Here is a 13,017-nt window from a genome sequence, read left to right on the forward strand (position 1 = left end):
GCAGAAATTCCAGGGGAAGATTTCTAAGACAGGAATCTCTTCATGTGCTCACAGCAAAAAAGGCAGTAATAAAAAATAGCTTTTAAACAGCATGGAGAGGGACAAAATAAGACAAACGAGATAAAATCAGAGAGTTAGGTGGAGTAGTTTTACTTCAAAATACCTGATATGATGCATTAACCACAAAGATGAAATAATAGAATGAGGGGAAATAACGTGTATTTTAGCAGCAACATATTCCTAACTTTTTAAAATGCAAGATTCTTAAAAAAAAAAAAAGACTGTAAATCACTAAAACAACCCTCAAATTGGAATTTTAGAAATCGTTGCCATCAGTATACATACTCATAGTGTTTTAGACATTTGCTCCCACTCAAATTAAAACCACTCATGACAATAGAATGGAAATATTTTCATATAAAATTGTCTCTCACCTGAAACTACCACAACATTGTTAACTGGCTATACCCCAATACAAAATAAAAAGTTTAAAATCTGAAAAAAAAAAAAAAATTAGTAGTTTGGGAGACATGGGAGATTGTTGTGGAGAAATAGAAGAACCAGAGAACCAGTTCTGATACTTACTTGAATAACCTTGGGTGAATCACTTCACTTCTCTGACCCTCAATTTCTTTCCTTTTGTGTTGTTTTTGAAGCATAGTTGATTTACAATGTTGTGTTAGCTTCAGGTGTCCAGCAAAGTGATTTCGTTTTACATATTCTTTTCCATTATAGGTTATTATAAGATATTGAATATAGTTCCCTGTGCTATAGAGTAGGACCTTGTTGTTTGCCTATTTCATATATTAAACTCACTTCATTCTTTTTTTTTTTTGAAGAAAAATTAAAAAAAAGTTTTTTTTCTCAGCAGATTTTCTTGGTTAGGAACAATCTTTCATGTGTTTATTTCACATGATTTGTTTCAGTGAGAGGAATGGAAATCCTATAAGGTTATGTTTACTTTGTATGAAACCAAAGTCTTTGTATCTCTTGGCTTTAATTATCATGAACAGCCCTTCAGAATATAACTTCTCATGCAGGATGAAGACTCTAAGTTAAATGACTCACCTGGTGTGTACAAAACAGACCCTGCCGCCCGGGAGCAAAGAAGACAGGCGTGACACACAGTGTCAGTCCGAGGGGATGGTCCTGGACTAGGGGGGTGACCGGGAAGTTTGGATGGATGGGGGTGTATACCTCAGGTAGACGGAGCGCAGGTGAGGCTACATCAGCCAGCAAGGGGGACAGCTAAGGAGCATCACCAGGAGGGTGGAGCCTGAGGGTGGGAAGGCAGCAGTGGCCCTGACCGTCATGTTACTGAGGTAGGAGATAGACGGGCCCTTGGGTTGGACATCTGGTGTTTGTCAAGTGGGGTCAAACTGAAGACACTTCAAGGACAAAGCTAGTGGCAGAAGCTGGCCTCTGCTGAAGAGAAGAGATAAGATGACCACTCCTGAGGTCAAGGGAAACTTCCCTGTCAGTACATGTGCAGACAGGCTCCCTGGGGGTCAAAACATGCCACCCCATGACAAGTGAGGACGTGTACCCAGAGGCCTCTGCAGTGAGATCCATTTTAGCAAAAAGTTAGGCACGCATGTTGGGGAAGGCCCGAGGACAGGTCAAGTGTGAAAAAGGAGACAAGATAATTGGCCAAAGGTACACAAAGACCCAGAAGGACTGTCTTATATAAGGGATTTAAATCACCTCTTTATTACATTCCTCACTCAGGACACCTGCTGCGCGTGTATTTCTGCCTTGCTTCAGTCTTTTATTTTTATTTATTTATTATTTTTGTATTTTGGTCCTGCTGTGCGGCATGCAAGACAGTTCCTGGATCAGGGATCAAACCCAGGCCCCGGCAGTGAAATGCTGCATCCTAACCACTAGGCAACCAGGGAACTCGGACAAACATGCTGTTTCTCTGTGTGCTGCCCCACTGACTGTGCTCTGTCTCTAAGGATAAACTTGCTACCTGTTTTTACAGTTTTTGCCTCCTTGAAACATTCTTGCCTTCAAACAGAGGAAAGACCCAGGAGAACTTTGCCTGTCGCCCCTGGTGGCCTAGCAGCTAAGATTTCTGCTTTTCATCCAGGCTACCCAGGTCCAATTCCTGGGCAAGGAATAAGATCTCTCCTCAGGACTGCTTACTGCTGTCTCTCTGAAATCATTACCAAGTGCAACCCACAACTCTCCTCCCCCGTGGGGGCAGAGACAAGTTCAGAGAGAATTCTTACCCCATTCACAGAGACGTAGGCCCGGTCATGGACGCCACTGGGCGGCGAAGAGAGGGGTGTAGGGTCGCTGTAGTCTTCAGGGAGCGTTGTTCGGTACAGCACAAATCCAAAGTACTGGTTAGAGAAGGATGCAAGAAAAAGACATCACTCTTGCAGTTCACCTTAGGAGAACTGGGTCACCCTCCATCCGCGTGAAAGCAACGTATCTAAAACTATAGGAATGAAATGCTTCCCCAGCCTCGGCAAATATTCTGTCTGAAAGAAGGGAACTGGCTTCAGTTTTCAGATCACAGAATAACCATCACAGCAGCAAACTGCAAGGAAGCCTGGAGGCCTTTGTCAAACATCCCCTCCCCTCCCACGAGAGGGAACCAGACCCTGGAACGTGTTAGGTGATGTGCCAGAATCACTTGGGAGGATCCCATCACAGATCAAAAGGTTACTGCTGTTACCTCAAAAACCAAAACCAAAGACAACAAAACCAAAAGGTAAACGGCAACAGAATGCTCCTTAAAACATTCTCCAGCTTCTTGGGCTAAATCTGCTCTAGCATGCAAAACAAGAGTCAATCAGAAACCGTTTCAAGTGGAGGCAAGGGGGAAACAGGTAGCGAGAGACAGATAGAGGTAGGGGTGAAATGTGCCTCTAAATGTGCCTCAGAAAGTACTTTGAGATGCTGGGACCCCTGGTCGGAAAGGAAGCCCCCAAACACCAGCCTGGGTGAATGGCTTCCTGGGTGGTCATCAGCTGGGAGAGCTGGACAAATCAAGTCATACAGGAAAATCCAAATGGAAACCCAGCAGGAAACAGAGTTTCCCACTCCTCGGCCCTGAATGCAGGAGAGTGCAGCCCAGCAAAGGGGAGAGGTGACATGCAGGAGTGGAAGGAAAACACCAGCCCATGTTCCTGTGTTGCAGGAAAGTGCTGAACTCAAGAAATGCCACTGTCATCACCCAAGCCTTCAAGCACAAGGATGCCTCCCTTCCAGACCCCCAAATCTCCCATCTCTTGTTTCCTTTTTTCTTTTGAATAGAGCAGAGTGGTGAATCCTGGCTCAGAGACTAGGGATTTCCGGGAGGGGAGCAGAAGGTGAGATCCTCCCTGCAGTGGCAAAGTAGAGGACTCCAGGGACGGGGGGTGGATGGGGGAGGCAGCTGCAGGGGTACCAAAGCTGCACCCCACCCCCTGCAGCTGTGCCCGCTGAGAGGTTTGCTGGAAATAAATCTTCTACGGCCTGTCCCAGATCTGAAGCAGTCAGGGCCCAGGAGCCACACCTGATCTGAGAGCACTGCCTTGGCCAAAGGGGAGAGAGCAGAAAGGGTCTGAGAAAAAGCAAGGACACTAACCTGGGGTCCACTTCCCAGGTTCCCACTGCTCTGAGTTGTGTCTTATCTGATGTGCTCCGACCCTACTCGGTGGGGGGGACAGGTAGATGGGGACATGGATGTACAACCAGTGTGTGTTAGAACCAGAGAAAGAACACTACCCAACACTAATAAAAAAGTGAGGGGGAGCTTACTTAATCATTTTTATTTATCACAAAGCAGTATTGCTGGAGTGAAATCACAAACATAACAATAGTAACTGGAGGCAAAATAAGCTAAAGCAAGATCAAATGTGCTGTTATTATATCACCCTTCAGAAGGTGATCTCCTCACAAAGAAAGGAGCCCCTAGATAATTTTCCATTTCAAAAACCAGAGCTGAGATCTTAACTAAGTGATCAAACAGGACACTGAACTAAACGCACCAAGTGATCCTACAACAGGAGTCTGAGAAGAACACACCACTGCTGTCGTGTGAGTGCCAAAAATGTCTCACTGAATCTAACTAGTGAGGCATGGTCTACAGAACTCAGAAACTGTCTCAACTCTTCAGACATGACCATGTCACTAGACAGAGAAGAAAAAGAGACTCAGGAACTGTTTCAGATGAAAGCAGACTAAATGCAATGTGTGATCATGGACTGGCAACTGGAATGAAAAGAGATAAAGCTATAAAGGACATTATTGGAATAAACTGGGATACCTGATTGTAGAACGTATGTATGTTAGATAATAGGATTGTATCCATGCTAAATTTCTTAAGGGTGATCATTATTTGTGATCATGTAGGATAATGTCCTTAAAAATATATGCTCTAATATTTAAGAGTGAAGTGTCATGATGTTGACAACTACCTCAAATGCTTAAAAAAAGCAAAAAGCAGCTGACTCCGAACCATACACACAGAGAAAGAGAACGCAAAGGAAGCAGCTGTTAATGCTTGATGGATCTAGGTTAAAGCTCTATGGGTATTGTACTAGTGTTGCAAATTTTCTAACATAAAAAGTTGGGGAAATTTTACAATAAAGATGGAGCTGTGCCTGGAGATTAAACAACACACACACACACAGACAGACACACACACACACACACACACACACAGACACACACACACAGACACACACACACACACACACACACAGACACACACACACACACACACACCCACCCATCTGTTCTTTTTCGCTGCAAAGGCAGGAAAAAGAATCTCTAATAACCTAATCTATTAAGAACATAGTCCCTATATCTTGGAACTAAGAACAAATAACTCTTTTTTTGAGTAATAAAACAGTGGTTTTACCTGATACCTAATAAGATTAATTATAGCAGACCTATACTCAATGTATAACCTGCACAGAATTATGCTAAAGCAGGTTATTACCTATCTGATAAGAAATGGGGGTGAGGAGAACAGGAAAGATCAGCCATCGTGCAGCGCACAGAGCTAGAGCCTGGAGATCCGAGGTGGTTTTACGTGGGGTCTGATTTATCTGCTTACCATTTTAGTCCCTGTGTTCAGAACAGGTAGGGTAGAAAGCACATATTTTTGAGGGTAGAAAAAAGGTAAAGCATTACCTCTGAAGCCCTACCTGTTTCACATCGATGAATGTCAAGGGATAAACACTTTTTATGGGTCCAGAGGGACACAGGATGTTGAGAGCATCCTCCACTGTCTTTAACTGAAAAGAAACAAAAGCAGCATTCACTCACTGTCACCCCTCACTTAATCACAGTAAAAATAACGTCATCATCAGAGACAGCTGATTTGACCAAACCCCTAAATAAAATGAAATGGTTTGAATTCCACTCAGGGCTGTCCCACAGTCACCTTCAATCAATTCTATCCAGTCCCTAACTCTGGATGAAAAATAACAGATGATATTGTAAAAAGAGTTTCAAACATACCTATTTACAATCACAACCCTCTGTATAGAAAAGGCCCGTAACATGCATGAAAACCAAGACTCTGTAAAGCCTTCCCACCACCTCCGAGTGAAGTAGCCCCAACTGTGCCCTCCTCTGAGCTTGTCAGTAGCTCATATTCCCCATGCCTGTATCACCTTCCACTTGTTTACCCCACTGCACTCCTTGTTGACAGTCATCTTCTTAAAAGCAAGGTCTGTACTGTGCTCACCTCCGATGTCCAGCATATAGCAGACACCCAATTAACACTTTTTATATTCAGCCTAAATGACTGTGTTTTCTTGTACCCCATGATGTTTACTCTGAGGCACAAAACAACCCTGGGTGCCTCACCAAACTCTCGGAGAGACCTGCCTTTACCCACACACCTCACTGAGTCCTCACAAAACCGGGCAAGGAAGGCAATACTGTCCCTTGTTAGGGAAGAGGAACTGGGGACTCAGAGGAGTTCACTTGAGTCACGGCCCAGATGGGATTTGCAGTTAGGTTTGGCTTCAAACCCAGGGCTTTCCCCAACATGAAACTGGTTAGGAATTTTATAAACGCTTTTTAGGGCTACTTCACTGATAGGTATCATGGGAGAAAAAAAAAAAAATCTGTTAGGCGCAATCCCATCAATTCAGCTAAGTGAGTGCTTTCCCACTTGGACAACCTAAGGAGCTCACGGTGAAAGCTTTTATCCTATATAACTATGATCTACATAAACATCACTCAGTATTTTAAAAAATTAATTATTCATTTATTTGGCTGCACTGGGTCTAAGTTGCAGCATGTGGGATCTAGCTCCCTGACCAGGGATCAAACCTTGGACCCCCCGAATGGGCCGTATAGAGTCTTAAGACACTGGACGACCAGGGGACTCCCAAACTTGACACAGGTTTACACCCGTTTGCTGTCTTCAATCGTATATATGTAGTTTCTGGTCTCACAATTCTCCTTCCTGGTAAACAGAATGTGCTTTGGTACTAAGGTGGCTCTGTTTTAGCACTATTGTTTAAAACATTTGCAGTTATTTTCTGTTGCATAAAAATAAACTTTTCACAGCTTAAAAAGACAAACTTCTCCTTAAGTAGCAGTAGCAATGAACAAGTAGAAGGTACTCCCTTTACACATGTGATTAAAGTCTGATTAATCTAAAGCAAGATTCCTATCAAGCAGAGAAACCACATTCTTTGTAGAATGTAACACACATATCAGACACTAGGTGGAAAATGTTACAAGAGCTCAACCAAACATCAAAGGGCTTCACAAATGGAAACATTATACAATCGTGTTTGGCATTTTGCTTAAAGATAAAAACTTATGATGCTATTTTGGCATATCAAGATTCTTAAGAAATGTATAACTTTTTTTTTCTTGTTAGTTAACCCAGGTAGGAGTTAGGGATTATCAGAGGGGAAAACCTGAAGATGGTCAAAACAAATTGCCTTGGGCTTACGTCACTCCTGACTATCAAATGAAGCCTCTCCTCTTTTTCTCTTTCCCTAGAAGAAAAAGCTCTTCGCTGGTATTTATGATTCGTTTCTAGCTTTCCCACTCAATGTCCCAATTACCATACAAGCCACAAGTCATGAGGACATGATTTTTCTTTTTTTCCTGAAGACATGATTTTGAGATGGAGGGGAGTGTATAATTTTGAGTTAATGTTCGTAGCTTTTGAGAACTCCTTTTAGAAAAGGAGAATTATAGAAATGAATGTCACTAGCCATAACAATAAGGTTGCATGTTATTCCCACAAGGGCTCCTAACACTGGTTTTGACACTGATAATGGAAACAAAATGATCTAAGAATGCCCGCTCACGCCTGATGCACTCACCCTGTCAGCACCACACACAGCATCTCACAGCCTGTGTCCCCATTTTCCCAGAAACATCACCCACCCCATCAGTCTCACAGAAAACAAGTTCACAAAAACATAAGGAACCGATTGCCAGGTGTAACACTTTGACTCATGACTGCTGAATTCCACTTCCTCACTCTGAATGTTTCTGTCAGTTTTTTTCTTACCTTTTTCAGAGCAACTTTTCCATATGCAAACTTTGGTGTGGATGGGGGGATAGGACCTTCCGGTACTTTTACAAACTATAAACCACAGTGGAAAAAAGAAAAGAAAAACAGCTGTTAAACTCTCAGAAACACATCTCTACAATTCATGTTTCAAAAGAATGATCAAAGATTCAAATAGTGCCAGTGATTTTTGGGAAGGCAAAGGAACCAAAAACTCCCTCCAAAACAGAATTGTAAGCATGCGTCTGTGTATGTCTGTGCTTTAAGCTCCAGGAATCATTCAGATAATTAGAGAACAAAACACCTGAAAACAGAAAGCGGAAACAAGTAGACTAGCACAACATTGTAAATCAGCTATCAGTTCAGTTCAGTCGCTCAGTCGTGTCCGACTGTTTGCAACCCCATGGACTGCAGCACGCCAGGCCTCCCTGTCCATCACCAACTCCCGGAGTTTACTCAAACTCATGTCCATTGAATCGGTGATGCCATCCAACCATCTCATCCTCTGTTATCCTCTTCTCCCGCCTTCAATCTTTCCCAGCATCAGGGTCTTTTCCAATGAGTCAGTTCTTTGCATTAGGTGGCCAAAGGATTGGAGTTTCAGCTTCAGCATCAGTCCTTCCAATGAATATTCAGGACTGATCTCCTTTAGGATGGACTGGTTGGATCTCCTTGCAGTCCAAGGGACTCTCAAGAGTCTTCTCCAACACCACAGTTCAAAAGCATCAATTCCTTGGCACTCAGCTTTCTTTATGGTCCAACTCGCACATCTATCCATGACTACTGGAAAAACTATAGCTTTGACTAGATAGACCTTTGTTGGCAAAGTAATATCTCTGCCTTTTAATATGCTGCCTGGGTTTGTCATAACTTTTCTTCCAAGGAGCAAGTGTCTTTTAATTTCATGGTTGCAGTCACCATCTGCAGTGATTTTGGAGCCCCCCAAAATAATGTCTGTCACTGTTTCCATTGTTTCCCCATCTATTTGCCATGAAGTGATGGGACCAGATGCCATGATCTTAGTTTTCTGAATGTTGAGTTTTAAGCCAACACTTTCACTCTCCTCTTTCACTTTCATCAAGAGGCTCTTTAGTTCTTCTTTGATTTCTGCCATAAGGGTGGTGTCACATCCTGGAATGCAAAGTCAAATGGGCCTTAGGAAGCATCACTACAAACAAAGCTAGTGGAGGTGATGGAATTCCAGTTGAGCTATTTCAAATCCTAAAAGATGATGCTGTGAAAGTGCTGCACTCAATATGCCAACAAATTTGGAAAACTCAGCAGTGGCCACAGGATGGGAAAAGGGCAGTTTTCATTCCAATCCCAAAGAAAGGCAATGCCAAAGAATGCTCAAACTACTGCACAATTGTACTTATCTCACACGCTAGCAAAGTGATGCTCAAAATTCTCCAAGTCAGGCTTTGACAGTACGTGAACTGTGAACTTGCACATGTTCAAGCTGGATTTAGAAAAGGCAGAGAAACCAGAGATCAAATTGCCAACATCTGTTGGACCATCAAAAAAAAGCAAGTGAGTTCCAGGAAAACATCTATTTCTGCTTTATTGACTATGCCAAAGCCTTTGACTGTGTGGATCACAACAAACTGTGGAAAATTCTGAAAGGGACAGGAATACCAGACCACCTGACCTGAGAAATCTGTATGCAGGTCAGGAAACAACAGTTAGAATTGGACATGGAACAGACTGGTTCCAAATTGGGAAAGGAGTACGTCAAGGCTGTATATTGTCACCCTGCTTATTTAACTTATATGCAGAGTACATCATGAGAAATGCAGGGCTGGATGAAGCAAAAGCTGGAATCAAGATTACCAGGAGAAATCAACTATACACCAATGAAAAAAATTTTTAAATGCTACCATTGAAAACAGTGACAACAGGGGCTTCCCTCATGGTCCAGTGGGGGAATCTGCCTGCCAGTGCAGGAGACAGTGGGTTTGATGCCTGGTCTGTGAGGGTCCCAGAGAAGGCAATGGCACCCCACTCCAGTACTCTTGCCTGGAAAATCCCATGGACGGAGGAGCCTGGTAGGCTGCAGTCCATAGGGTGGCTAAGAGTCGGACATGACTGAGCGACTTCACTTTCACTTTTCACTTTCGTGCATTGGAGAAGGCAATGGCAACCCACTCCAGTGTTCTTGCCTGGAGAATCCCAGGGTCAGGGGAGCCTGGTGGGCTGCCGTCTATGGGGTCACAGAGTCGGACACAACTGAAGCAAGTTAGCAACAGCAGCAGCTGGGAGGGTCCCACACGTCACAAAGCAACTAAGCCCATGCACCCCAACTATTTGAGCCAGCGCTCTAGAGCCCAGGAGCCACAACAACTACTGAGCCCATGTGCTGCAACTCCTGAGGACCCTGCTCCCTAGAACAAGTGCTCCCTGAGAGAAGCCTACACACCGCAACTACAGAGTCGCCCCTGCTCTAGAGAAAAGCCCATGCAGCAAAGAGGACCCAGCATGGCCAAAAAATAGATGAGTTATTTTTAAAAACAACAAAAACTGAGACCTGAATTAGGAATGAGGTGAAACAAAAAAGCAAAAACAAGTAGAGAGGATGAAAGTGACAGGAGAAGACTGGAGTGGGGAAGAGGAGAAAAAGGTGCACGGCGAAACTGACTCTGAAGGGAGGGAGCCTGTAGTAGGAAGAGGTGCCGTTTGCAAATTAAATCTCATGAGTAGATTAAAGTTTCGTGTCAATGTTAAATTTGCTGTGGTTGTATAAGAGCATATGCTCGCCTGTTAAAAAACATACACTGAAATGCATAGGGGTCAAGGGTCTTGATGCCTAGAACCCTCCAGGGTTTAAAGAACACATGGGCTCGGCGAGGGGCACATGGTGACACAAACGTAGTGAAATATTCACACGGGTGAATCTGGGTGCGGAATACACAAGTGTGTGTTCTACCATTCTTATTCTGGAAACATTTCTGTAAGTTTGAAATTATTTTTAAATAAAAACAAAAACCTTATTAAATACACACACACAGAGTTCCTATTAATGGCAGAAGATATGGGTGTAATTCCCGGGTCTTAAAGTCTATGTCCATCTGGAATCTCCAGTATTAATAGGTTGTATTACGATCTGTCAGGGCTCTTAGTTCTTTCCTTCTCCCCCCCCGCCACCGCCTCTCAGCTTCCCTTTTTAAAAGTAATTTTAAAAAAGCATAGTAAAAAGCAGTGGTTTCCTGCAATATTCTTTTAGTTCTGTTCTTCAGAGGAAATCATTTTAAAATTATTTCACTGTTTCGATTTTTGCTTCTTTTAGTCTCTAAATAATATACTTATCTGCTACTTCTTGTTTGAGCAACTTAAAGCATGATCATTTGTTTCTTTAATACATGGGATTTAGCTCATTTGCACTCTTCAAATATTGCCCTTTCTTGCCAATATGATTATGTCACCATTTTTACTTTCTCTACTGGTTACCTTTGTGGCTTTAAATAATACCCTATACCTTTATTTCTTAGTTCTAACCGACTAGGACATTATCTGTTGTGTCCACACATTTAAACATAAGGCTATCTTCATCCTTCCCCTTAGCTCTCCTCTCCACTCCCATCTCCAAACCATCAGCTGTGCTTTTTACAATGTCAAGGTTAAAGGTCTACCTTATAGTCACAAGTCCTCCCTTCAAGTGTGCATTGACCTTAAATTAAAAATTAATCACCTGTGCTCACATTATTACAATTACATAAACATTGCTCTCTGCATAGCTAAATGGCAGATATGTACCAGGATTCTCTCTCCTTGAAGACGTTATTTTTCTTTTCTCTTCCCTGGGGTTTCTAATGGCCTTTCTTTTTTCCTCTCTGCTGTTTGGTTAACATGGTGGTTAGATGGTTCCAAATTTCCAAAGACGGTATCAAGTTTCTTCCAACACTCTTCTCTCCTAGAAAACTTCCTACTGGGACCCTCAGTCTTCCTGCTCCAAGGGTTGAGAGTACAGGATTATTTTAGAAAAACTTTCATATTTCATTTATTTATGGCCCTGCTGCACCACTTGTGGGATCCCCATTCCCTGACCAGGGATCAAACTCATGCTCCCTGCATTGCTGGACCACCAGGGAAGTCCCCAGGCTTTTATCATTATTCTGGCTTTTCCCTCCTGTTTCTAGAATCTCATGACTTCCTCATTTCACTAGAGCAATCTCAAGTAACTTCCTAAGAACTGGTACATGGGAGGGAAACTTGCTGAATCTCTGAATGTCTGAGTATGTCATATTTAGTCAACAATTTGGATAGGTATAGAATTCTATGTTGAAAATCATCTTCAGGACTTCCCTGGTGGTCCAGAGGCTACGACTCCCAATGCAGGGGCCCCAGCTTCAATCCCTGGCCAGGGAACTAGATCCCACACGCCTCAACTTAAGAGTTTGCATGCTGCAACTAAGACCCAATGCAGCCAAATAAGTATTTTTAAAAAAATCATCTTCCCTCAGAATGACAGGGTGCTGTTTAGTTCCCTCTGTCACCTGGTGTGGCTCCTGCCAAGCACATTCCTGAAAAAGGTGACCAGCTTTGTCTCTCTAGAAGCTTGTAGGTTCTTTATCCCCCAATATCCTAAATTTTTATAAAGATGCATCTGGACACACATGGTTTTTACATTCATTGTACTAGGCAACTCAGATATTCTTTTCTATTTTGGAAACAGTTCTGTATTAGTTCTTTGGTGTTTTCTTTTTCTCCATTTCTCCCCTTCCTTATAAGTAACCTGCTCCTCCCAGATTATTCTTCTCTGTGTCTCATCTTTTCTCTCCTGTTTCCATCTGTCTTCTCACTCAAATTTCTAGGATATTTTTTAAATTTCCAATAACTTTTTCTTGGTCTCATTTATCAAAGTATTCTGTTCTTATTTTATCAATGCAATATCTTCTCAAATATCTCTGAAGGATTTAAATTTCAGAAGGTTTGCTTTGTTTTGTTTAAGATCTCTCCTGTCCTGTGAATGCTGTTGCCTTTAGGGTTATTTTTCTGTTTATTTCATCTTGGTCTTTCTCCTCCTGGTTGCAGTTTTTATGGATTTGCACAAACATCTGGCCATCATCCTTAGTTGTCTGTTCACATTTAATGGTAATGCAGATGAATGCACTATCATTTGCACACTCAGCTTCTATGCGCCAGTCCTGTTATGTGTACAGGAGCCAGGCTTGTCCAGTGGGGAGCTTTGTTTTAGGGTGACTTGGCAGGGAATCAGACATAATATGTGGGGTCTTTGCTCTGGGGCTATGCACTTTCTTTTAAATCTTCCAATTTTCTGACTGGTAGAAAGATGCTTCCCTGATGGACAGTTTATTGGAAAGTGGGGTGAAGGAGTGAAGGATCTGACAGGAAATACATAGAGTTTCATCAGCCTTCCCACCCCGCCACCCCAGCTTTTTAAAAATCTTTTGGCCATGATACATGGCATGTGGGATCCTGGATGTTTGTTCCCTGACTTGGGATCGAACACCCACTCCCTGCATAAGGAGTGCAGAATCTTAACCACTGGACCACTCACATCTTCCATTTTC

The 13,017-nt window shown here is 42.7% G+C and overlaps 1 protein-coding gene across 2 annotated transcripts in view; it reads right to left on the bottom strand.

Annotated features, from left to right (window-relative positions):
• Window positions 1-13,017, bottom strand: part of GLB1 (galactosidase beta 1) — a 97,935-nt gene that overhangs the window by 23,503 nt on the left and 61,415 nt on the right. For both annotated transcript variants that reach the window (XM_081527103.1, XM_081527104.1), the window contains exons 11-13: window positions 7,490-7,564; window positions 5,148-5,237; window positions 2,235-2,348 (exon numbers count right to left, since the gene is read on the bottom strand). In XM_081527103.1, the coding sequence (XP_081383229.1) occupies window positions 2,235-2,348; window positions 5,148-5,237; window positions 7,490-7,564 (279 nt within the window). The remainder of the gene's footprint in view (window positions 1-2,234; window positions 2,349-5,147; window positions 5,238-7,489; window positions 7,565-13,017) is intronic.

This window comes from Giraffa tippelskirchi, chromosome 9, assembly GCF_054371585.1.
Source record: "Giraffa tippelskirchi isolate mGirTip1 chromosome 9, T2T-mGirTip1v1.2.pri, whole genome shotgun sequence".
NCBI lineage: Eukaryota > Metazoa > Chordata > Mammalia > Artiodactyla > Giraffidae > Giraffa > Giraffa tippelskirchi.